This window comes from Penicillium coprophilum (assembly GCF_028826855.1).
Source record: "Penicillium coprophilum strain IBT 35676 chromosome Unknown utg000005l_segment0_segment0, whole genome shotgun sequence".
In the NCBI taxonomy this organism is placed as follows: domain Eukaryota; kingdom Fungi; phylum Ascomycota; class Eurotiomycetes; order Eurotiales; family Aspergillaceae; genus Penicillium; species Penicillium coprophilum.
In genome coordinates this window covers 717,745-743,091 of record NW_026622724.1, presented here as the reverse complement: position 1 = coordinate 743,091, position 25,347 = coordinate 717,745, and the positions used below count along the sequence as shown (strand labels likewise).

Here is a 25,347-nt window from a genome sequence, read left to right as displayed (position 1 = left end):
GAATTTCAGAGACTGCTTACATGGGGTTTCCGATCATCCCAACACGTAATTCCTTGCCTCACAGTATGTTCTCGATTAATATATGTAGAATAAGAAAGTAGATTGGGACAGAATATCTGTAGAAATTCATTCCCGAAAAGCGCCCGCATAAATTAACGGTCTTCGGTTCCCGACACTCATTGCTCAGGTCGGCCTCGGCATCGCAAAGTCGGCTACGAAAAGGCTTAGGTGGCCCCGGAGGGTTGTCCTCCTGCCAAGTTGCCATGACATACAACATCGTAATTCGACTCCAAGAACCTAACCTGCCAAGCTGCCATGACATAAAATATAGGACGGAGTATTTCGTAATTCGACTCCAAATCTAACCTGGATTGCCCGGGGTCTTCTGGCACAATATTGGGCAGACACTATGACCACATACTACCAGCAGAGTGAAACTTAATAACCACTCGGCCGAGAACACACTAGAATCGGCCTCGGACTTGCGTTATCATTGTTTATGTACGCTCGGCCATCATTATATTGTCACAGTGAAACCCGAGAAAAAGCGTTTGGAGGCCTTCAATAACCCACTGTGTGCGCTTCATTCGAACCTATCAGTCGAAGAGTTTTGTGGCCTATGATTGACAACGTCCGCGATATAACAGAGCAGATTCATACACCTTGACGCAAAAATGTAACGATTTATCATTACCTCTATTACTACGAAAGATACCAATACCACCAAGAACGCCACATCACCTTCGATTAACTGCGATGGCAGCCGGATTCCGGCATTGATACCAAACTCATCGGACCTGAGTGGAAGATGTAGAGGATGTGGAGGGCAAAAGACCACCCGTTGGACTTGGTCTCTCGAAAGGAAGATGCTGGCAAAGCAACGTTTCTCGGCTGCGAGGTTTGGGAAATCTTTGGGCTCTTTTAACACTAGACAAACAACAAACCTGTCGCATTTGCAAAGTATGGGATCAGGAGTTCGTAATTGGTGCATACGAGGTTTACCATTTTGAAACTGACTAAAAAGCATTGAATTAGGCCCTGTCGATTGAACTACACTTCGCGAGTCTTGTTACTGGCTAGGCGCTGTTACACGGCTATCAGTGATCAATGTCAGTCTCAAGAGACGCCAATCGATGAAATTTAGGCGCATCAAGTTGATTGGTATGGCTATGAAGTCGACCGGAAAGTGTAGTGTATGGAATAATGAAACGGGTTATCGCTCAACTAATCGAGCGAGTCCGTTGCCCCTGAACAATAGCTTCAATACATAGCTAGCAATATTGTTACCTCACATTCAATAGATTCTTTTTGATTTCTAGAGCGACTTGATGGCATACTGGGTAGTTGAGCAGATACATGTTGACCTTCAAGGTTGAGATGAGGTCATCGGTAGTGCTGAGTAATCCTCCTACCCGGCCCGGCCTCGGGCCCGGGGACATGGGCAGAACTCCACACAATTCCCAGACATCTGCAGGCTGGATTGTTTCACACACGCGATGATCATTTGATTATTTGCACATGTCACATATAATTGGTCACTGGATTGGAATGGAAAGACGCAAGTAAATCATCAATCAAGCGCGCCGAACATGCAGCCAGTGGCGGGGCCCTCCAACACGTCTAGCACCGCGCAACCGCATCCGCCACCGGCATCGGGAAGTCACCAGATTACCCGGAAACGTGTGATCTATAGCTGTCAAACATGTCGGCGACGTAAAGTCAAATGCGACAAGGTGATCATCTTTCACTCGGGAGCCTGGTGCCTGGACTGAAACTGAACATTTGTTCCTAGATACTTCCAGTATGCGGCAACTGCGCGAAAAACAGTACCGAGTGTGTCTACGACGCCGAACCCCAGCAAGATGACACACGGTCCAGCCGTGCCCGTCGAGCGAATAGAACCAAACGGCGAAGACAGATTCAAGATCAAAATGCAGATGAGCACACCCATAACAACTCGATGCCGGCGTCATTATCAAATGTCCAGAAAACAGACTTAAGCGCAGTTGAAGCCCATCTGGCTCAACTTGTATCGCTCGTTGACCGGTTAAAGAAGGATAACCGGGCCCACGAATCAACGGAGGCGCAAGCGCTTGCCTTGAACACCAGCGCGGAAACCGCGATTATCGGAGAGGGCAATTCTACTACCAAACCACTCGTTGGGCGGCCAGAAAGTCCGTTGAGTGCCCCTGCTGATTGTAGCAGCGATGATTTCCCCATCCCGAACGGTCAAACTACAGATCTCGTTGATCCACTGGGGACTTCAAACTTGGGCCACATGTCCTTGGGGGATGGTGGAAGTTCAAGGTCAGTACCGAAAACTAAGCTGCTAAGATGGGACTGAGTGTCTAATTTTGGGTTAGATATGTTGGAACGACGTATTGGGCTTACATTTCCCATGAAATGGACGAGCTCAATCAATTGCTTGGAAACCAGAATCGATCGCATGATTTAGCAGCAGGTAGCGACCATACTCCAGCAGATTCGGTTTCTAGCGAGCGAAGACAGCGGAAAGAATCAATAAGCAGTCAAACCACCAGCCAAACCACGCGCTCTCCGTTTCCGCTCGGCTTTTCGGGGCCCATCCAGAAGGCTGTTTGCATCCCACCGGGTCATTTCTCAGTGAATGATAAAGCGGTGGAGGCAGACATGCTGAAGCATGTTCCGACAAAATGGCAAAGTGACATCCTTTACAAGGGTTTCATGTCTGGTGTCCACTCACTCAGTCCTATGATCCATCCTCCGATGATCCTAAAACTCTACAATGCCTTTTGGGACTGGTACGACGTCAAAAGTTATGCGGGGGAGCCGTGTCCAACTCCTTCTTTCATTCCACTCCTATACGCAATATGGTTTGGAGGTTCAGTTTCGATTTCCATGAGAACAATGGAAACAGAGTTCAATACTTCGTCACGAGCCATCCTTTCGACAAAGTATAGCGACGAGGTTACTTGTTGGTTGGCTAAAATCTCATTCCCCCACAGCGTCACACTTCACGGTCTGGCGGCCTATCTTATTGCGCAAACAATCCTGTCAAGAGAGGAAGAACCTCTGGCAAGTAGTTTGTTTGTCAGTTTAGCAGTGAGAGTAGCGCAGACTTTAGGATTACATCGGGATCCCTCTCATTTTAATATTGACCCCTGGGAGGCAGAGTTCCGACGCCGATTATGGTGGCATATCATGCATATGGATGGCGTTATTGCGATGTCGAGTGGGCTCCCCCATTGCTCACTGATGACACTTACTGGGATGCTCGGGAGACGAGCGAGGTTAAGGATACCTTGTTGGGTACTCCCGAAGCAAAGCAGTATGAAGAAGCGGTTTCCTGCGGCCAGCGGCCACCTGATAATCCAGACGATCCGACTATCTGTGGTGGGCCGTCGATGGTGAACGTGTATTATTTGTCCGCAAAGGGCAAATGCATAATGGCTAGTGAGTGATACTCAGATCATTTATTGAGGGGGGGCGTGGTCTAACTCTTCGGCAGAGTCTGTTCGTAGAATCCTAAAGATCCAGCTAGGCACGAAGCCTTTAACAAGAGGCGATATGGTTGAGCTCCGTTCTGTTCTTCATGATCTGCAGGTCAAACTCAACTCCATCATAAACCGAATCCCAGAGACAACTGCAACTGAAAAGTCAGCAGCGTCCTCAAGGCGATCTCCTCGTTCCGCCGCGGAGGAACTTCCTATTGAAGGTTCATCTGGCTGCCCTGAGCAATACCATTCAGTAGTCCTCGTCTCGTTTCATAAATGGGCCAGGATTATTTTATCGCTATTCATTGATAAGGTCGATCTTTTTATCCAGAAATGATGTTCGCCACTAACATAGCTGTAGGCATTTTGTGTTGCATATCAACCATTCCTCAGGAATCCTCGAAGTCGAATCTGGCCCGTAGCGCGGCAAAGGTAAGCATTTGCGACTCATTGATCTACCGAATCTAATCCAAATAGTGCACTACGCCATTGTTACGCTTTCATGGAGAAGTTCATTCGATTGGCGACGGATCCCGATTTTCAACCGTTTCAATGGGGTTGGCCAGGGTGAGTATTCCTTTTCTTCTTATAGGAATTTTGACTAATAATCGCCAAGGAATCATCAGCCTATGCATGCAATGATGTATGTACAAAGCTCGAGTTATTAGCCATGCTAACTTGATCTAGGATTATTCTTATCGACTTGTACGAACGACCATTTAGCCCTGAGGCCTCCGTGTCTCGCGGATTCATTGATCAAATCATGTCACTCTCTGGACCCGACGGGGGCGTTGTAAGTGGCGGAGATGACATTTTCACACAACGTCCGTTGAGGAATGGGGGCCGTGAGGCCTGGGATATGATCCGTCGTTTGCGCCAAAAGGCCTGGCAGAAAGCTGGCCTGAACCCACAATTGCCGCGTATGGGACAAGATTGGTCAACAGAGTCCGGCTTTGCAAATACACCTTACTTCAAATTCCTATCATCCGCAATGGCGACCGAACCTACTACGAACGCAGCAGTGACTGCCACCCTTTCATCATGCGACAAAGTGTTTGCTCCCGACTTAGCTTATGCTCGTTCCTCTGCTGCCACTATCCCGACTCAACAATCTGTCGTCAACTCTCCTTCGGTCGACTTCATGAATGCCGCCCATCCGAACATGATGCCCGCGCCTGAGCATCCTGCTCCCTTCATGATTGATCCCAGCCTCAATTTCGACTGGGGTGAATGGGACAATATCTTCGGGCAATCTTTGCCCGTCGCGGATGAGCTTATGGAACTTGATCAAGTCACGGGACTTGCATTTGCGGACTTGGAAAATGGTGCTTCATGAGATGAGCATAAAATGGAGACAACTGAATATTTTCCAACAGTACGCCTTCCTTTTCCTTTCCTACCCCGCCCTAGATGAGATGTGGATCTCCATTTTGCTGTGGGTTTTCTTGTTCTTTCCCCCGTGGAATTCAGGGTGAATTCTCATGCACTGAGATTATGCAATGCCCACTTCCCAAACATTGCGGTAGAAAGCAAGGACTATGCCTCGTTCCGTGATAATCCCTGAATGCTAGGGGGAGCGGCTTGATCATATGCCGTGGGGCACACTGATACAGCACTCCTGCTCGTCGGGCGTGGTTGCAATAACTTTGTCTCCATCCTCATTCGTCCGCAGGAAGTATAAGAGGACGATACTTAGCTTGACACTAAATTGTGTTCCGCAGAAGCTGTGCGGCTAGTCGGAATAGAAGTCGAGTCAATACAAAAAAATTCATAAGATAGACACGCACAATATCTGACTCTATGTACTGTCTTCAAACATGATCTTTGGGCGAATAAGCAGAGATATCCTGTGAGGAATAACAAACTCTTCCGGCTCTAGCTCGACCCCAATTCGTTTTGTTTCAATGATATGCTCCTCGTCGTAAGGATCGCGCTGAGAGAGATGATCGATAATGTAGGTGTACCAGTATCCTTCCAAAAAATTCATCACAGGTTGGCCAAGATTGTCAAACTTGATTCTGAGTTTGTCGAGAAGTTGTTCAAGTTCCGTTATTCTGAGGCTTTCTTCGTCGCGAATCTCTTCAACTTCTTCTTCTTCTCTGCTTCGAAATACGAGAACACAACTGGGAGTAATGTATTTTTCGATGCAACATGAATGTTTCAGACCCAATGCATCAAAGGTCAGATATCGAATAACCTCCCAGCCAGTTTCTATATCTCCTTCAGTCCACCAAAGGAGAAATTGGATTAACTCTCGGAACCACAGTCTGGGTTCTTCCATCTCGCGAGCGGGGATACGACCAAGAACATATCGCAGCACTATCGACATTGTAGTACAACCACTAGGAGAGCACGCGCAAACACATTCATCCCGAACAGAGGGAAGGAGGAAGAAAGACTTGCCGAACTTCAAAACATTCTGCTTCCAATCTCGATCAAACTCCTGGGGATCAAATTCGCGACCAATGCGAGTGGCACCGAATCTGAGATCCAAATCGTCCACCATTCTCGCCCCGAGGTGATGTGCTACAGTTGCACTGGCCCCAGGCACTTTTTGATATGGATCAGCACCCTTTGAAACAAGCCAATCCAGTCGCTCCATGCATTTTCTCCACGCAATGAGTCCACGGTTTGTAAAAGTAGAAGAAGTTAAAGTCATGAGCGGCACAAAGCCTTCGGAGTCTAGCTGGGTAACCCCCCCTGAAGCCGACTTGGTATAAATCCCTTAGCGTCTCAACAGAGAAGTGTGAGTAATGATAAACAGATTGAAAATGATCATTCGCCCCAGAGACACCAATCTGTAGGGCTGGGTCCATGGGTATCCCTTGCTTTTCTAATAGAGCAAGTATCTCTGAGGTGTGTATGTCAAGTATTGTAATTCCGCCTGACTTCTCGTCCTTTGAGATCAATTTTGGAAGTTGGCTAGCGGGCAAGCAAGACTGCGCTAAATGCCAAAGTCTTTTCCTTCGTGCAACCAATTCATTGATGAGAAGCAGTTTTATTTTGCCGCTGCTTTTGAAAAATTCGCAAAGATGGATATCAACAAGTTTGAATGGCCATCCGGCCTCAATGAGGAGCTTGATTGAATGATAAGTATCCTCGGTGTAGTCATCTTCAACCCAACGGATGCTCCGTCTCGATCCAATTGGCTCACTCGGCACTGCGCCTGCCTCTAGTAAGATCTGAATCCCCTTTGGCCATCCAAATGCATATTCAATCAAAGTCGAAGTGCCATCTATAATGTCGTTCGGGGAAGCTGTTCCCGAGTTAAGGGCATCTCTCAATCCATCTTCAAACTCTTGGAGTATGATTTTGGCGATGCTCGGGAGTTGGACTGCTTGAAGCAAATTAGACCAGTTGAAGCGGATACAGAAAACGTTCACATACACTCATAATCTTGGAAAAGGAGCTCTTGAATACCCTGTCTTTCGGCTAGGGAACGAGGAGCGTAGATAGTGATGGGACAGCCCAGGTCGAGCAGACGTGAGCCTAAAGAGCTTTTTTTTTAAAAAAGCGAAATAGTGCCCCATCATGTATCTACTTTTGTGGTTATAGTTCATGTTTGGCTTGGAACCACAATCCAGTAAGAAGGCGACAAGTCTTGAAGGGTGCTCTATTCGCAGTGACATCAGCGGTTGGAAATTCCGCAAGTAGAAAAGCTGTCTGAGTAAGAAGAAGGATTGGTATCGGAATGGAGTTACACCTACGTCAAAAAGTGAAGTTTCTTCCCCGTTAAATTTGACCTTGTCAAACGGAGTTGCCTTTTGCAGATCGAATGCTTTTTGTAGATGTCGTATTGTCTGATCCACAAGTAATCCAAAATCTCTTGACGTTACACATCTATAAAATGAGTCGATATGAAAGGCAATGAAGATATGGTATGCCACACTATGCTTTGTGTCCAATAAAGGCTGTAGATGCAGCAAGGGAGCGATTGAATATCCACCAGCTCCCATCTTGAGCGAGAATGAAGCTCTAATAGCAAAATTCAGCATGCTACTACAATAGTAGAAGGATGCCTTGATGAGTTCTCTTTCCTTGCGGGATCGGCGTGAATAAGATGTACATCCGCCGTTCGCTGGATTTCGATGCTGGCAAGCAATGAATGTTCCATGAGCTGCTTCTGCTCTGCATGAATCTGAGCAAGGTTCGGCACGATTTGTTTTGTTGGAAGTGTTTTTTATCATATCGTCATCCCGTGTTTCTATGTGCGAAGTTGAGCTCAATCCAGGCAGTTGTCCTCGCTGGGCACACCATGACTGTAGTAAACCTGGTGGTGGCATGATGAAGCTCTTTGGTAGATTTTGTATTGTCAAGTGCTAAAATTAATTAGTATGAACCAGACTATGTGTATAGGATGGGATACCATAGCCTGCATCTCTTGAGTCATTTTCCCCAGTAAAGCTCGATTGCTTTGCGTCGAATACCTGAAATTGAGTCAAAACCATCGTCTTCACTTTGGCAAAATTGATTCAAGTTCGAGTAGTCATAAAGCAATAAACTCACACCAGTAACGCCGTATTGAGGACCGCCTGGACACTATCCAGATCACTTGCCATGTCACGCAACGCTTCCTTTCGAAAAGGATATGCAGCCTTCTTGAGCCGAAGAGATGCTTGGTCGGACGCGGATGAATATCGATCTGTCGCGGCCTTGAGCCGTTTTATCGCTTGTTCAATACTCTTCGCCTTCTCCTCGAGGTCGCTCGCAATCATGGGATCAGTGGTACGGAAGTCTTCAATCAGTTGCTTCAAATACCTCAGTGGCATCCGAAGCCCATTGGCTTTTTGATGAATCTTTTGGATATCTTCGTCGAAACCCTGCCATGCCTGGCAAAATGAAACAATCTCGCCACAGACATGCAGACCGAGTGATATGATACCGACAGCGCTACCGGCAATAGAAAAAGGATCAGACATGACTGAAGAAGGTGAAAATGGGAAGAGTTAATAGTGAGATCCGGGAGGTTGTCGCTCTTCAGAGGCCCAGGCAGTGCGTAAATACCTAGCGTCATGTGTCGTGGCACCAATCATGGGTGTAGATTGGTAGCTGGTGAGGCTGAGCAGGAAGGAGCCTAGCTAGGTAAGTATATGTACTCTCTAGGAATTTGACCCATATCATTCCAATATCATATGTGCGGTACTAAACAGGAACCAGTTATTCGAAGCTCTTGATATTCGTCGGGCAGGATATTTCAGGTGAATTTTAGATATTGTTCCAACAAATTTGGGTATTTGTCAACTATAACATGTATATCATTAAGATGTTGGCTTCGATATCATACCCAAATTGTAAATCTCGAGACAATATACGTAGTAAACCTCGAAGGACGACAGACAATCCAGTCCCCGCACCCCACGCACTCCACTCGGCAACATCTCCGAGACCTCCAATCCTCCCCTTTTCCTTTCCTCACATCCTACATCCACAGCTCGAACTCACTTCAAACCAAAAGCCATGGCTACAGAATACCCCCACCGAATCGCCCTACTAGGCCTAGGCACAATCGGCCTCTCAATGCTCGCAATGCATCTACGCCGCCCAGACACAAGTATAACAGTCTACGACCCCCGACCCGACTACGAATCCCAAATCCGGAGCACCCTCCCCTCCCTCCTCGATTCCCCAAACCCAGCCACCCTAATTGACGACTTAATCCGAACTTCCCGCCTAAAATTAGCCACAACACTCCCGGAAGCCATCCAAAACGCAACAATCGTTCAAGAACAGAGCCCGGAAGTCACATCCTCGAAACAGGCCTTGTGGAAGGAAGTCGCCGGCCTCGCAGGTCCAGATACCCACCTATGGAGCAGTTCGTCTGGAATCCCCGCATCGGCGCAAGCAGCCGGGTGCGAGGCCGCGGACCGTGTTGCTGAGCGCTTGCTTGTTGCGCACCCGTTCAATCCACCGCATCTGATGCCGCTTATTGAGATTGTGCCCGGGCCTGAGACTAAGGCGGAGAGTGTTGAGTTTGTGAAGAAGTATTTCGGCGATATTCCTGGTCCTGGGGCGTCGGCTGGTGCTGGTAGTGTTGGTTCGGGCGGGGATCAGGCGGCTTCGCAACATTACCGACCGATCACGCTACACAAGGAGATTCCTGGGTTTGTGGGGAATAGGCTTGCCTTTGCGCTGCTGAGGGAGGCGTGTTATCTTGTTGGGGAGGGGGTTGTTTCGGCGAAGGATTTGGATTCTCTTGTTACGGCTAGTTTGGGGCCGCGGTGGGCTGGGAGTGGTGTGTTTGAGAGTTATCATGCTGGTGGTGGGGAAGGGGGATTGGGGCATTTTTGCAGAAGCTTGCGCCGACGATTCAAAACGTGTGGGGGGAATTAGGGCAAGTTGATATTGAGGGCGATCAGGCGTGGAAGGACTTGGTTGTTAAACAGACCGAAGATGCTTATGGGCCTTATACTCCCGAGACGAGGAAGAAGAAAGAGGAAATGTTGAGGGATGTTGTGGAGATGCAGAAAAAGAAATGGGGAGAGTTATAATCGATATACGGGGATGACTACTCTATACTTATAATGGGTTGAAAAGTGAACAGTAGAGTGCTCTATTCGCATTCTTGTATATCTAGAGGGCCATAGCTCCCCTATTAAAAATCCAAAACATTTTGTTACGTCATATTCGTTCCGTCCCTTACAGAATCTGCTGGAAAGCACGGTTAATGGGAGAGCGCACGGTGTGGCCCTTGTAGAAGTCAATGGTGGCAAGAGCACGCTTGCTGATGCCCTCGGGGGTGAACTCGAATTTCTGAAGACAATTAGTAATTGGTCATAGGACAATAAGTGAAGATAACTTACGGCGTACACCTCCTTGTAGGGACCGGAAGCACCGAAGCGGTTGAGACCGAACTGCTCGTGAGAGTAGCGCTCCCAACCCATGGTGCACAGAGCCTCGACGGACAGCACGGGGATGCCATCGGGCAGGACCTGGAGACGGTACTCCTTGGTCTGGGCATCGAAGACCTCGAAGCAAGGAATGGACACAACACGGGCAGCAACACCGTGCTTCTCCTGGAGGTATGTGGCAGCCTCAATGGCGATGCTGACCTCGGAACCAGTGGAAACGATAGTGACGGCAGCGTTAGGGGTGTCAACAGCAACGTAACCACCCTTAAGAGCGTTCTCGAGGGTAGAGTTCTCAAGCTGGGGTAGGTTCTGGCGGGTCAGAGCCATGACGGTAGGAGTGTGCTTGGAGGTGATGGCGGAGTAGTAGGCAGCGCTGGTCTCGTTGCCGTCGGCGGGACGCCAGACCATGCAGTTGGGCAGAGCACGGAAGTGAGCCAGAGTCTCAATAGGCTGGTGAGTAGGGCCATCCTCACCCAGACCGATGGAGTCGTGGGTAGCAACGTGGATGACACGGACACGGGACAGAGCCGACAGGCGGAGGGCACCGGCAGCGTATGAGACGAAGTTCAAGAAAGTACCACCGGCGGGGATGATGGTGCCGTAGGCAGCCAGACCGTTCATGACAGCAGCCATGGCGTGCTCACGCACACCGTAGCGAACGTAGCGACCGGCCCACTCACCGATTCCAAGGTCAGGGGGCTGGAAGTCAACGGCGTTCTTCCAGCGGGTGTTGTTGGAGCCAGTCAGATCAGCGGAACCAGAGACCAGCTCGGGAATGACATCGTGGATGGCCTCGAGGCAGGCCTCGGAAAGCTTACGGGAAGCAACAGCAGCATCGGTGGGCTTGTAGACGGGGAGCTTCTTCTCCCAGCCCTCGGGCAGCTTGCCGGAAAGACGGCGAGCGAGGTCAGCACCCTCGGTCTTGTGCTCAGACTGGTACTTCTGGTAGAGCTGGTTCCACTCCTGCTCCTTGGCAGCACCCTCAGCGGCGTGCTTGTGGTACATGTCGTAAACCTGCTGGGGAACAGCGAAGCTCTCCTCAGGGTTGAAGCCGAACAGCTTCTTGACACCCTGGGCATCGTCAGCCTTGAGAGGGTTGCCGTGGACACCACCGGTACCGGCGAGCTTGGAGCCGAAGCCAATGGTGGTGGTCAGCTTGATGACGGAGGGCTTGTCAGTAACCTGCTGACACTTGCGGATGGCAGCCTCGATACCCGCGAGGTCATTGTCACCATCCTTAACCCACTCGGTGTGCCAGCCGTAGGCCTCGAAGCGCTTCATGACATCCTCAGTGAAGGCACACTTGGTGTCACCATCTGTGAAAATCAGCTAGTTAGCATTTTACATCTAGCTTTTGTGGCACGAATATTCATCTTACCAATGGAGATGTGGTTGTCATCGTAGATGGCAATCAGGTTGCCAAGCTTGAGGTGACCAGCCATGGAGGCAGCCTCGCTGGCAATACCCTCCATAGCGCAACCATCACCGAAGAACATGTAGGTGTAGTTGTTGAAAAGCTCGAATCCGGGCTTGTTGAAGACAGCACCAGTGTGAGCCTGAGCCATGGCGAGACCGACGGCGTTGGCAAAGCCCTGGCCGAGAGGACCAGTGGTGACCTCAACACCGGGGGTATCGTGAGCCTCGGGGTGACCGGGGGTGATGCTGTCGAGTTGCTGCTAAAATGAGTAAAAGGCTGGTGGTCTATTGCTCAGGAGCACTTACACGGAAGTTCTTCAGGTCATCCAGGGAGACGGCGTATCCGAACAAGTGGAGCAGGGCATACTGCAGCATGCAGCCGTGGCCGTTACTGTTCAATGCAAGATCAGCCGGTATTCCAAAGGTCTGGTCATTGGGGCTGGGATGGAAAGGCCGTTGTCGAGTCACAACCTGCGGGGAAAAACACTTACGAGAGAACGAAACGATCACGGTTGGCCCATTCAGGGTTCTTGGGGTTGAAGTTCATGAACTTGTTGAACAGAACGTGGGCCACGGGGGCCATACCCATAGGGGCACCGGGGTGACCGGAGTTGGCCTTGGAGGTGGCATCAATCTGATGGCGAAATGTCAGTCAAATTTCCCAGATTACACGCATTGAAGCTTCATATGAGGCCAGAGACCTCAATCTTGCTCTAATTGAACGCATGAAACCGAGGGGCTATTGCCCGGTGAAGTTCAACGTACCGCAAGAATACGAATGGTGTTGACAGCCAACTGGTCCAGATCAGTGTAACCCATGATGGCGGATTCTAAGACCGTTAGAAATGAGAATCACTTGGAGTTCTAGATACGTACATTTTTGAGTAAAGGGAGTGATTGGGAGGAGGATGAATGAGAGAGGAAGAGAAGAGGGAGGGGAATGTTATTTGTTGGTGGGGGTATGATGTCGGGTGGGAACTGGTGGCTTGCAGCTCAATTCAACAGCCACTTTTACCACGCATTTGGACGAAATTTTTGGCAGAAATCTATTTACGGGATTGTGTACATCTGATTTTACAGGCTAAATCAACTCAATTGATCTCTTTCTCTGAGATTTGTACTTCGTAGTAGAGATTCTTATCTAGACATTGCATCATTGGCTGACTCATCACCGAGGGGCAGCTTCGCTACTATATAGCTACAACGCATATGTTGTACTACTATCTCAACGTGATATCCCAGTGCACATTCTACCGACCTTTTCTTCTGTATTTCTCAAAATACATCAATAGCCGTTTCTTCCGTCGTGATCTCAATGGCCCGCATTTTCCGACACTCTTCCGGGTTGACATCCACACGTTCTGTTAGTATACACCGGGAGCCGCCCGGAGGACCCTGCTCCGACTCGCAACCGGCCAATTCCACGGAGAGAAATTAGCCGAATTCCCATCTATGGCTGCTCAATAACCGTGCCGATGTGATCAGCTGGTCAACAGAAAAAAAAACGGTTCTGATCGAATTGATGCTCTGGACCTCGGAAGACTCTTAGACAACTCAGCGCTTACAAACGTACCTGTACCTCGGATTCCCTAATCCGGCCAATCCGTGGGTACCTTGAGAAGACCAATAACATTGGAATTCTGCAGATATAAGTGGAATGATAGTTCCAAGGAATCTGCAACGTGAGGCCCCCCCACAGAGAAAGTAGTCCCCGGAACGTGTTGGGCAGTTCAACCATCAACATCTCGGTGTGCCGGAAGAAGAGTAGCGCCGGAGAAACCATCGGGTCACGTGAGAAGCATTTTGAACTATACAATGTAATATACACCTCTTATAAAGGGCGTCGTTTGTTGCGATCCAAATATTTCATAACATAAGCATTGAGCCACCCTTGGATACTCATCTGAGTACATATACGACATGATCCTTGCTGTGTCTCCCCAGAAATCACCGTCACCAGCCAGAATTAGAAAGAGGAGAACCTCTCAGTCCAATATCGAATTTTGAATTTGATACTTGCATCGAATCACTCACGTTACTTCCTTCCTTCAGATCATTGATAAGCACCCGACGACTCTGCGGTATCTCTAAGCAATCCTCACCCTCCGACGACTTGTGGGAAGGAAGATTCCAGGCAAAACCCCCCCACCTGAAATCTAGCCTAGGTTGAACGACGTGTTAGTCGAGTCAGCTTGCGCCATATGCGCACACTAGAAACTGGTCAGTTCTATTCAGCTGCTGAAGTTGCCATGACACAACAGAAAAGAGACTAGGGCATCTGACTGATATGGCTTGGACATCAAAGTATTTTGATTGGGACTCTTGATAAACCTCGGCGTATATCGAACCCCGAGGGAAATTATTGTACAACTTAACACGGAGCATCCTTGGATTAGGAACCATTTTAGAATGCTTGCAACCCCGGACCTCGTGATTATCTGTAGCTTGAGTCAGCTTGCAGGCGGCTGGCCCTCTTCTGAGGGTTATGTAGCTCAGCATGCCCATATTCCTTTAAGTAAAGGGCACCGCCATTTAATGGAGCATTATCCTTATTCATATCCACGGGTCACCATTCAAAATCTACTTAAATATATCGAGAGATCCTTTCGCACGCCATGGTGAAAGAAGACAACTCTACTCAATCCGAGACCGATGTGTAAGTTACCCGCTGCTTTCAATCATCACAGTCTGATATTCTCCTGCAGACTCATCATCGGTGCCGGGCCAGCCGGCTTGATGGCAGCCTACTGGATGGCGCGCTATGGAGTTAGCGCGCGTATTATCGACAAGCGTGATACGAAGGTCTTCCAAGGCCACGCAGACGGACTTCGTGCACGCACTCTGGAGTTGTTCGACAGCATGGGCTTCCAACACCGTGTTATGCAAGAGGGATCCATCAGCACCGTGGTAAACATTTGGGTATGCATCAGCTTGGTTTGTACCAGGATCAGGGCCTGGCTGACGATGATGCGCATAAATAGGTTCCCAGTCCACAGGGAGAATTAGTTCGACAGGCTTCCATTAATATCTCTAGGACTGACGAGTCGCCATTCTACAATACATGCTTGACCCAGGGACGAATTGAGCGGTTCATTCTTGATAGTATTCGGGAGCACTCTGACCTTGACGTCGAATACAGTGTGGTCGCCGAGTCTTTGGAATATGACGAGGAATTGAGTAACGATCTCAACTCATACCCCATCACCGTTAACGTCAAAGTCCTTGGTGAAGATGATACGAAAGTCGAACCTAGATGTGAAACTGTTGGCAATGAGGTGACCCGCGACAACTTGCTTCCTGATGACTGGGCAGATCTAGTCCCACGTAAAAAATCACGGAAGACGCAGGTTGAGACTATCAAAGCCAAGTACCTGATCGGGTGTGACGGTGCCCACAGCTGGACAAGAAAACAACTAAACATCCCTGTAGAAGGGTCTAACACGGATCATATATGGTTAGTGATACTCATTGTCCAATCGGGCTACAGCAGCCAATATAACTCTGTACACAGGGGTGTGATAGATGTGGTACCACTGAGCGACTTCCGTAAGTATTTTCCACTGTCTACGCTGTGCCCTCAACAACATCCACTAACTCAAATCTTCCCCAGCGGACGTCCGCCGCCTGAGCGTTGTGAATAGTGTCACAGGTACAATACTTGTAGTCCCACGCGAGCGCGGCCTAGTCCGCTTCTATGTCCCCGTTCAAACCTGCGAGGTGGGCGCGGCCGACAGATTCGACCGCTCAAAGATCACGCCAGACCTAATAAGAGCGCGTGTGCAAGCCATCTTCGCCCCCTTTACCTTCGACTTCAAGGAATGCAGCTGGTGGACGGTCTACCAAGTCGGACAGCGTATCTCTGCACAATCCACGAAAGATAACCGGATCTTCCTTGCTGGTGATGCGGTACATACGCACTCGCCCAAAATGGGTCTTGGGATGAATATGAGTTTGCAAGATGGGTTCAATGTTGGGTGGAAGATTGCTCTTGCTGTGGCTGGTACCCTCAAGCCTGAGGTTCTTGAGACCTATGCTTTGGAGAGACACCCCCTTGCGGAGATGTTGCTTGAATTCGATCGTAATTGGTCACCTATGTTTAATGATCGGAAACCTGAAGGGGTGAATACGAAAGCTTCAGACATGGCCCTCATCGCAGAGAGATTTGAGGACTTCGCGGATGGGTGGAAGGTGTTTTACCCTGCGAGCAGCCTTGTTCGAAAGGCTGAAGACAATACTGAATTTGCTTTTGCACGGCATATGATACCCGGGGAGAGAGTCCGTCCGGTAAAGCTTCGAAATCAGGCCGATGGCACTCTATTATGGACAACAAGGTCTTTGGAAAGTGATGGGCGCTTCCGCATTCTAGTCTTAGCTGGGGATATACGAAACCCAATGCAGAGGCAGCGAATCGAGACATTGAATCGGGCTTTGGCTGAACAGTCTGGATCGAGTGTCTCACCACTGGGCCGTTACATGGAGATTCCTGGTCGATTCAAGAGCCCCGTTGATGTGCTCACCGTCCACGCATCACCGTGGAAAGAAGTAGAATTCTTTGATTTCCCAGAGATTCTGCGTTCATTTGATCCGGTGAAAGGATGGGCATATGACAAGATTTGGTGTGATGATGCTTGCATATCGGATCGATATTGCGATGGAAAAGCGTACGAAAAATGGGGAGTGCACCGGGTTCTTGGAGCGCTGGTGGTCGTTCGCCCAGATCAATATATCGGTTGGGTGGGTGAGCTTGGAGACGTGGAGGGATTAACGCATTACTTGGATGGCATTCTTGTGAAGAAGTCACCGACAGACGAGACTGACCTAGCTCTGTAGAGAATTTTACACAGGACTATAGCCGACGGCAATACTATAAGAATATAAATTGCTGCAAGCTAACGCTTCAAGCTAGCCGAATGGTTGTGCAAAAAATGATGTTAGAAATAAAAACAAGGAAGATTATTGGTACATGCACAACTGAACTATCTAGGTAGGTAACAATACTCTGCGGCGCTCCATCACCATCTTCATGATTGCGCGTGCGTCTCAGGCATCCACGATCCATCTTCTCGTAGCTCAGTATTAGGATCAGCAACATGAGACGACATAGGAGCATTCTCTTCCTTGTTCAATGAGTCCTGGTTGAGGTCTGGATCAGGAGGGAACTGGAACTTCGAGCTTTTCCACGGCTTCACTCCCATCCGGTACATAGTATCAATCTCCTCCAGTGTACGGCCTTGTCCCTCGATAACAGCGAAGTAGACCAGAGCCGCAGCAAGGAAAAGACATCCGGCGAACACATACCCGAAGCGGAAGTCAATGTCTCCGGTAATAAAGGGAGTGAAGAAGGCAAGGAGGAAGTTCCAGAGCCAATTAGATGCAGTCGCCAGAGACATTGCACGCGCACGGTATTGCGAAGGATACAACTCCGCGATGATTGTCCATACCATGGGACCCCATGTACTAGCAAAGCCAAGAATGAATAGACAGGCAAAGACGACCATAGCCACGCCGGCAGATTTTGTTTTCTCTGGATCCTCTCGATCTAGGGAGAAATGACCCACCGAGGCAAAAATCATAAAGCACACGAACATCCATAGCGCACCGGCTATAAGCGAGCGGCGCCGACCATAATGCTCGATCAGATAGAGGCCAAGGAACGTTGTTCCAAAGTTGACGCCACCTAGAATCATCTGCGTGACATAACTGTTTTTAATTCCAGCGCCATTGAAAATGGTTGTTCCCTAGCAGATGTCAGTTGGTTCCCTCTATGTCGTACTAAGATCTCAAACTCACATAATAGAAGAAGTAATTAGCACCTGTCAACTGTTGAAGAGCTTGCAAGGCGACACCAACAGCGACCCGGTACCCCATCGTCGGAGCACTGAACATCTGTATCCAGCTAACCTGCCCATTGCGCTTCTCTTCCTCGTGTTTCTGTCTGATTTCATCAAATTCGAGGTGAAGAGCGCGGTGGTTATGAGGGATACCATAGATTTTGGCAAGAGTGCTCTTAGCTTTATCTATCTTGCCATTTCGGTAGTCGTAGCGTGGACTTTCAGGGAAGAACATCATGCCAGCTCCGAGGATTATCGCCCAAAGATAGGTGATACCCATAGGGATACGCCATGACCCGGTGTCGGTGCGAGCCTCTGTTCCGTAATTGATACAATTGGCAACGAAGATTCCAAGTGTAATGAATAGCTGGTATGTACTGGGAAGAGTTAGAAGGCGATACTTGCATTCTGGAATGGTCCTAGGGATGGCTGTCCAACATACCTAATCAGCGAGCCTCGAATATGCCTCGGTCCTGACTCGGCTTGATACATTGGTACTAGTAGAGAAATTGCACCGACTCCGAGCCCAGCAACCCAACGACCCATGGCGACCTGGTACCACTTGCCGAAAGGCGAGGAGATCTGAACGGTGATTCCAATACACACCATCAGAGACCACCAGCTGATAGACCACTTTCGTCCTAAGCGGTCGGCAATCGGTGCTGCGACCAAAGCCCCTATCAGAGTACCAATCGATAGCTTAGGCTAGGTGTCAGTACATAAGCAAGAATAGCAAAGACCACATCGCTTACCAAGGCAACAATGAGACCCGAACGGACATTGCTGAAGTGATAGGTACCATCTGATTGGGGTTCCCCATACCGATGGAGGAAGTCTTTCATCTCCAGGAAACCGGAGATCTGACCAGTGTCGTAACCGAAAAGGAAACCGCCCATGGAGACAAGAAGGCCCATAACTAATGAGCGCCATGTGAGGAGTGGAATAGGGGTATCGACAAGATCACTAGGGCCTTTCTCGTGTTCATTTGTGGACATCGAGTTCCTAGTGACCTGAGGGTCTGCATAGAGGTCCTGCGGACGTTTTTTGAAGATCTTATCGAACATAGCGCTAGCGAGTACTATTTGACTGTAATATTTGCTATTTAGCAACTAGGCTTTCGAATTTTGTGCTGTGCCGAACCCGCCGTTCTTATACAGCGCCTGCCCAAGGAATTCAGAAAGCGTGACCGAGGCCGAGTTCTGAATTTCTTGCAAGAAACGGACTTCTTGCCAATTCAGGCAGGCAGCATCATACCGATGACACGTTGATCCAAGAGCCTGAATATACGCGAGTGATGGCCTTCGCTTATGTCCGTCTAGGAAAGACAGAATCCGGGGAATCTGACGCGCATTCGGCAGGTTTGCTGGTTCAGCCACGGGTTGTCCGAGTGGTTCATCGTTGCTGTTGGTCAGCATATCAACTCCAGACTCCACACCTTCGAGTTCTGAGTGGCGTGGGTCTCGGCTTCCTACACCTCGTGATTCTTTCCGGGGACCAATGACATTTATTGAGAGAATTATCTGGGCGATGTCATCGAGATCCGGGGAAGTCATGACGATGACCGCCACAAAAAGCTTGGCATTCATCGGCCCCATTTTTAATGCTCACTAGAGAGATTATGCCCAATACAACTTCGAAAAGTGAGTCGGTGATGGATAGTAGAAGATGTTTTCGAAATAAGCCGAGACTAGTCTTAATAGGCAAAAAAGACTGTGTAGAAATAATGAGAGAGGCTGTGACTGCAATATTTTCAGTCGGCCATACATAGAGAGATGACCTATTCAATCGAACACACTCCGGCTCGAAAAATCTAGGTTGTACAAGAAAAAAGTCCAATGCCGAGAAATGTGAATCAAGTACTGTCATGTCTCTGCCGCCTACTATAAATGTAGTCCCGGATGGGGGAGTTTCTTTCGATTCGGGTACTTGAAATGAATATACGGATCGCGAGGTGGTCAAGCCATTGCTATGTAAGGCATCTTTCCTCTTTCTCGTCAACTCCCAATATTTCCAAACGGCGATTACCAATACTCGTCACTTCTATTGGGGCTCCCGGTGACTCTCTGCTTATGCAAGATGACGAAGAGGAATAGGCTCAATTGAGTCCCCATGTTGCTCAAATTCGCGAGTTAAACGACCTGCTGGCGTAGCGGACTTGGTACATGCTAGCGAGATAATCCGGCATATTCCGGTTGCGAAATAGAGCAAGAAAGAAAAGGAGAACCTGCTGAGATTTTTAGGCGGCATTATCAATCCACAGGGCGAGGTCGGATTTGGGAATTTTAATGCCGTGGCATGACTAGCGGGCTTAGGGCGACTAGGTATGCCACCCGGGGCATAACCCTCCCATGATAATATTGCCTGGCAGTATTTCAGTAATCCGAAGGTCCGATTAATTTTGCTGTCTTATATTGGAACATACCGGACTTCTGCCTTATTTAAACACCAAAATTTGAATGACACAGAGAGGGTGTGCAAGTATGTACGAATAATGGGACCGCGGAGGCACAACTATTCACTTATTAGTGGATATTACCCAGCAGTAATTGAAATCCACACTTTACAAAAGCTAACTATATACTTATCGAATCCAAGTATATCGAATCGAAGGATTTACCGTTTTTAATGTTAAAGATACATAGATACTCGTGGTATTATGAAGTATATAGGTATAGAAATCAAAGAGAAGTTAGAATTGACACTGAATCTACTTGGAATTAGAATGAAGCCTTCGAGAAGGTGGTGATAAGGACGGTCAGGCAAGATCCAATGGGAGGGTTAGACCCCGGGTGGCATACTTAGTCGCCCGTAAGCGGGTACCTACATCTCGATCCAGGAGTGGGTCATGCGTGAGACCAACATTTCCAACCTTGGGAACTATATGGACACAGACAATTCCGCTTTTACTGCGTATAAACACGCGGAGAACCCAATCCAAGATTCCTATATCCAGGTCTACTTCGGCTGTAGCCACCCCGTTGTTATGAGAGACTGTCGTGATCATCATCAAATTCATATGTACGCAATATCACAGTATTGCCATCCCAAGAAACTATACTATCTACCAGCTAAAGCAGACAGAACATATGTGCAAGCATAAGAGAAGATGGAAGATACAGAATAACAGAGGACAGCAGACAGAAATCAAAGAGAAAATAAACGCCCCGAATCCACAGGTATCATGAATAGAACAGAAAAGCTCAAAAGCCGTTTCAAACCCCAAATCCCTTCCAGAAAAAGACCATACCCAGCGCTAGATAATCAGACGGCCAGCCGTCGGTCCCAGCCATTGACTAGAGAAAACTCATCGACTTCATCCCCACCGTGCATAGCAAAACCATGGAAAGGATCCATGGTATTCATGTCCTCAGGACAAACACGGACATCGGGATAGGGCGCCAGAGACTCTTCAGCACTGCCCATACTTTCGCTTGAATAACTCAGAACGCTCTGTGTGGTATGTTCTGGCTTATTTGCGAAGTCACCACTACTGGCAGACCACGCTTCAGGGGAAAGGCCATGCATATCACTCTGCGGGTGATTGAGAGAAGAGAGGTCGTCTGGTTTGCGGCCGTATTCTGCTGCAATAGAGGCGAACGGACCCGGGTCTTCGCCGCATTCTTTGCCACCGTAGATGCCTGTGAAAATATTCGAGTAACCACGGTCCATGTCGCTCAGAACATATTCCCAATCGGCCATAGTGATGGCACCTGCTGTGGGGTCGGAGGGCGTAGAGCAGGACATAGAGCGTGGGTGCTCATAACCCAAGGATGCGGCTAGGCGATGGTCTGAAGCTAGGTCCAAGGGAGAATGGCCCTTGTCGTTCAGGTAATGTGAAGGGAGGTGGTCGGCTTGAGAAGGCGGCAGGCTGCTCCAGCTAGGAGAACGGAGCGACTGGGGTATAAGTGGGGGCGTCGTTCCGGATATAGTGTTCCGCCGAGAGGACTGTGGGGAAGATTGGGTTGGAGGCTGCTTATCGCGGGTGGAGCAGGCGATAAGGCGGGACTTCAAGGCCTGCAAGTGCTTTTTGGGGGATTTGTTCGGTTTCTGTGTTGGCGCTACCATCTCCGGGTGCTGCTTGCTCATTGAAGGGAGTCTCCCGTCGAGACAAGTCAGAGTGTTCGACAGCATGCCAAATTCAGCAGCCGCCACACTCGACTCTGTTTGAAGGTATTGCATGGCGGTTCCAAGCAGTTTCTGGCTTTCCTTGCCCAGTTTGCTATCGGTTTTCACATCAAGCATCTGCCAGAGGAGTCCAAGACCAGAAAAGAAAATAAGCTCTCTTCTGTTGATACAGACAGACAGACACAAACGCCTTTCATCAAGTAGTTCAAGAATTTGGATGATATGTTTTGCTGAATCGCTCAGCGCCAGGACAGACGGAGAGCGAATGTTCCCATCAGCGTAGCAGACAGCCGGGCGATGTATCAATGATCGAATGAAATAGTAGACGAGTGACTACAGTAGGGTCAGTATTTTTCAATCAAACAATAATGAATCCATGATGGGGCTTACCAGAAGTGGGGACCGACTACTCGTGACGCTCGTACTAGGCTTGTCTTGACTGAACTCGAGACGAAGATGTGGCGGCAGGGTGTGAAGCCACTCGTCCAATTGTCCGGTCAGCGAGCGCATCTTCGAAACATACACATCGTAACCCGATTTTGAAGGGTAGAGATCCTCCAAAGCCTTGTTCAAGATCCTTGCAGCTCCAAAGAGAGCAATTGCACTGGAAATGCGAGTGGATTCACCAGGGAGGGTCGGCAAAAACCCCGTTTCTGTGACATTCTCATCATCCACATCAACGGGATACTCAGCCTCGATATCCTCCTCACGCAACAGGACAGGCAGCCCAGTAAGCGCGGAGCAGAATCGATCAAGCACATATTGCGACCAGAAAACCTTCTTACGGGTCTCATCCTCTAGCGGGTTGGTTGAGCTTTCTTGGTTTTCGTGCATACCTAGCTGGTGGCAAATATCCACACCAAGGGCACGGTAGCGGAGCAAAGTGCGGTAATCGCCTTTGGTCATGCAGTATATTTGACCAAGAACAAAGCACTGCAGGCTGGAAATTGACGCTTCACTTGAGAGCGAGTCAAGTGTTGCCGACCAGTTCTCTTCGAAGAAAGTCGGGTCTTGATTGGTGCGCGAGATTGATGAAAGAGCAGCGATACCAAAAATCAGGTTCAGCTGCGCCATCACATGGGCGTCGCGCTGGAGGATTTCAGTATTGTTGAGGTACTGTCCGTAAGCTTTCAGAATGGTCGGACGATGTACTACAGGGTACAGCGGCGCCCATTCTTGGAAGAAGATGTTGATCAGCTGATCCGACACCAATCGGGGTGGCGTTTTCACATTCTGGTTAGGGGCACCTTGGAGTACCGAGGTAGACAAGGCAGTGAGAGCCCCTGTGGGAACCTTTGTTGCAGATTTGCCCTCAGTGACAAGTTTGTCGGTAAAAACATCTGTGCATATGGGTTAATTCTATTTCCAGCCTGAAAAGACAACGTATAACATACTAGCAAATCCCAGTGTGCTAGAAAAGCCCACGAAAGGGTTCTCAGACTGCCGGGATGGTCGGATAGTCGATCGCTGTACATGAAACACACCCTCCGATGAATCCGGAGTGCTCGACTTCACTGTGGCAGACGCAGAGGGAGACCGAACGGAGGCGGCTCGGTGAGGCGGCGAAAATGAGTGTATCCGGGACAAGACATCGATCTTCTCGTCCTTCTCGTCCAACAGGTCTTTCAAGTCTTTGACTTCGGTTTCGAGAGTCCTCACTCGCTCTTCTAGCGACTCTGTATATCCACGCGGGAAGGCGCGGCGGCTCAATTTGTCGCTAGTGCGGCACTCGAAGCCCACATTGGCACATTGCGAGCAGCAAGGTCGTACACCATCACAGCGGATTTTCTTGCTCCGGCATCGATCGCAGGCTTGGGCGATCCGGCTCGTTGTGCCAGTTCCACCGACTTTAATCACTTTCATAGGCAAGATACCAGGCATGTTGTGCAGAAGAGGCACATGGGCCGCCTGGGGTGGAGTTGGTTGTATTTGAAAGCCAGAGGTGTAAGCACAACACTCTGTATGAATTTCCTGAAACTGAGACAATACTAAAGAATCGAAGAATCTCGAATAAGAGTATGCAGGAAGAAGCCTAAAAACATGGGGGGGGAACTCGGGAGGATGGAGACACGCCAATGCTGAGTCAGTTGAAAGTGGGGCTGCTGACCTTCCTCGGGCGCCAATAAGCTCGTTGTTATTTCGGTGGTATTTGGTATTGCCTGCGTATCGACCTATTCACCTTACAATTTGTATTTTAAATTTTTGGCCCTGGCATTTTGGCTGTTTGAGGACACACACATTTACCCCGTAAACCCCGTAACCGGTGAAATTCGCCCCGGATTCTTTTCGACATTCCTTATGACGGTTAGACCCTCCCGATCCCCCCCGCACTCCACATTCCATGACTTGGGATATGGATGTACATGGTGAGATGGAAATGCACATTGCCTTCTATGTCAGAGGAACAACCTTTAGGAGAATTTGTAGTCAAGTTACGAAGTACGGAGTGCTGAGATACAATTGTCAAGTACAACGTACTAAAAAGCTCGCTCGGATCCAAACCGGTTGCGGTAGGAATTACCGCTTCCGACTACACCCTCCGGCGCCGATGTACAGCCGCGTGTCTCCTTTGCAGGTTGCCCTAATAGGCCACATGTTGCACTATTGAGATTTGGTCCAATGATCGGCCACTATCCTCTAATATGTCTTACTTTCCACTAAAAAAAATCGAGATAATTCCGTGATCCTTCCGGTGAATAATGCGATAGACATAGTCCCATCATAGATACGGGGGTCCTCAAGTCGGTGTTGTCGAAGTTACTAGAATCCAATCCAATCCACCCTGATCATGAGAGCCGAAAAAAACCGAAGACCCCCAGAAGTTTAGAGTTTATACATTCTAAGGCGAAGTAAAATCGACTTTCACGACAGTGGCGAACCGTTCATGGGAGGATCGGCTGCGGGGTGACTATTTCTTAAAAGGATATGTGTTCATTATATTTAGTCCACGTAAAAGCCTATTAACTGAAATTGATTAATACTTATTAAGAGCCTAAAGACGCGGGATATAGTTCAATATAAGCAATCTAACCATGTGGCTAATCTCGAATCAATACATGTAATTCTGGTATTGTACCGAAATCTCGTATCTTCAACGCAGCGAGTTTTGCCCGAGAGATCAGCGAACCATGGTTATTGAGTCAATGGCCCCACTAGGCTCCGGCCTGTTGGATTCATGATCTACAGTCTACTCCTGCGCTCCACTACGATTTACATCCCGGATCCCTCAATCTTAGTTTCTAATTGACCACTGCTTTTCTTCTAGTGTGTCAACGTCACCGGTACGCTTGGGAGAGTTTGTTTCACCCCATGCATCCAGTGCTTACCCGGTCCAACGGAAATTGGAAAGTCGGGGTTCCTGCAGTTGGCTCCCCCCGCATACAACCCCCGACCCTGAAGATCATGATATTCATCACCCGGTTCCCTTTCGCAACCCCATGATTTTCGACTACACACGTCATAGCAATGATTTTCCTGGCTTTTCGTCACAATTGAGCGCTAGTAGCGCCTAGCCCGATCCGCTACCGGGGTGTGGGGTTCGTCCTTTTTTGAGATGATCTGGCGGGGATTGGGGCTTTGTCGCAGCCTATGAGCCAAACAAAAAGTGGGCTCGAGAGGGATTTTGAGGAATGAACCGGATACTTTGACACGTCT

General features: G+C 48.9%; 9 protein-coding genes across 9 annotated transcripts; 3 read left to right on the top strand and 6 right to left on the bottom strand.

Annotated features, from left to right (window-relative positions):
* Window positions 1–1,589: 1,589 nt before the first annotated feature.
* N7500_007860 (uncharacterized protein) lies at window positions 1,590–4,809 on the top strand (the record flags this gene model as incomplete). Its single annotated transcript, XM_056679004.1, is given in 8 exon segments — window positions 1,590–1,733; window positions 1,793–2,307; window positions 2,364–3,195; window positions 3,213–3,432; window positions 3,488–3,786; window positions 3,835–3,905; window positions 3,951–4,040; window positions 4,161–4,809. The coding sequence occupies 8 exon segments, from the start codon at window positions 1,590–1,592 to the stop codon at window positions 4,807–4,809; spliced, it is 2,820 nt and encodes a 939-aa protein (XP_056529376.1).
* Window positions 4,810–5,271: 462 nt separating this feature from the next.
* N7500_007859 (uncharacterized protein) lies at window positions 5,272–6,075 on the bottom strand (the record flags this gene model as incomplete). The annotated part of the gene is made up of 1 exon (XM_056679003.1): window positions 5,272–6,075. One exon carries the CDS (start codon window positions 6,073–6,075, stop codon window positions 5,272–5,274), a length of 804 nt encoding a protein of 267 aa, XP_056529375.1.
* A 1,900-nt stretch (window positions 6,076–7,975) lies between these two features.
* On the bottom strand, window positions 7,976–8,392 carry N7500_007858 (uncharacterized protein; the record flags this gene model as incomplete). The annotated part of the gene is made up of 1 exon (XM_056679002.1): window positions 7,976–8,392. The coding sequence occupies one exon, from the start codon at window positions 8,390–8,392 to the stop codon at window positions 7,976–7,978; it is 417 nt and encodes a 138-aa protein (XP_056529374.1).
* A 538-nt stretch (window positions 8,393–8,930) lies between these two features.
* N7500_007857 (Dehydrogenase multihelical) lies at window positions 8,931–9,961 on the top strand (the record flags this gene model as incomplete). The annotated part of the gene is made up of 2 exons (XM_056679001.1): window positions 8,931–9,691; window positions 9,742–9,961. The coding sequence occupies 2 exons, from the start codon at window positions 8,931–8,933 to the stop codon at window positions 9,959–9,961; spliced, it is 981 nt and encodes a 326-aa protein (XP_056529373.1).
* Window positions 9,962–10,109: 148 nt separating this feature from the next.
* On the bottom strand, window positions 10,110–12,556 carry tktA (transketolase tktA; the record flags this gene model as incomplete). The annotated part of the gene is made up of 6 exons (XM_056679000.1): window positions 10,110–10,223; window positions 10,274–11,637; window positions 11,700–11,994; window positions 12,044–12,128; window positions 12,229–12,371; window positions 12,503–12,556. 6 exons carry the CDS (start codon window positions 12,554–12,556, stop codon window positions 10,110–10,112), a joined length of 2,055 nt encoding a protein of 684 aa, XP_056529372.1.
* Window positions 12,557–14,352: 1,796 nt separating this feature from the next.
* On the top strand, window positions 14,353–16,567 carry N7500_007855 (putative phenol 2-monooxygenase; the record flags this gene model as incomplete). Its single annotated transcript, XM_056678999.1, has 5 exons — window positions 14,353–14,393; window positions 14,443–14,656; window positions 14,719–15,191; window positions 15,249–15,283; window positions 15,348–16,567. The coding sequence occupies 5 exons, from the start codon at window positions 14,353–14,355 to the stop codon at window positions 16,565–16,567; spliced, it is 1,983 nt and encodes a 660-aa protein (XP_056529371.1).
* Window positions 16,568–16,758: 191 nt separating this feature from the next.
* On the bottom strand, window positions 16,759–18,632 carry N7500_007854 (sugar porter family MFS transporter; the record flags this gene model as incomplete). Its single annotated transcript, XM_056678998.1, has 4 exons — window positions 16,759–17,424; window positions 17,528–17,945; window positions 18,011–18,273; window positions 18,321–18,632. 4 exons carry the CDS (start codon window positions 18,630–18,632, stop codon window positions 16,759–16,761), a joined length of 1,659 nt encoding a protein of 552 aa, XP_056529370.1.
* Window positions 18,633–18,677: 45 nt separating this feature from the next.
* On the bottom strand, window positions 18,678–19,163 carry N7500_007853 (uncharacterized protein; the record flags this gene model as incomplete). Its single annotated transcript, XM_056678997.1, has 1 exon — window positions 18,678–19,163. One exon carries the CDS (start codon window positions 19,161–19,163, stop codon window positions 18,678–18,680), a length of 486 nt encoding a protein of 161 aa, XP_056529369.1.
* Window positions 19,164–20,829: 1,666 nt separating this feature from the next.
* On the bottom strand, window positions 20,830–23,574 carry facB (C6 transcription factor FacB/Cat8; the record flags this gene model as incomplete). Its single annotated transcript, XM_056678996.1, has 3 exons — window positions 20,830–22,026; window positions 22,084–23,033; window positions 23,088–23,574. The coding sequence occupies 3 exons, from the start codon at window positions 23,572–23,574 to the stop codon at window positions 20,830–20,832; spliced, it is 2,634 nt and encodes an 877-aa protein (XP_056529368.1).
* Window positions 23,575–25,347: the final 1,773 nt, after the last annotated feature.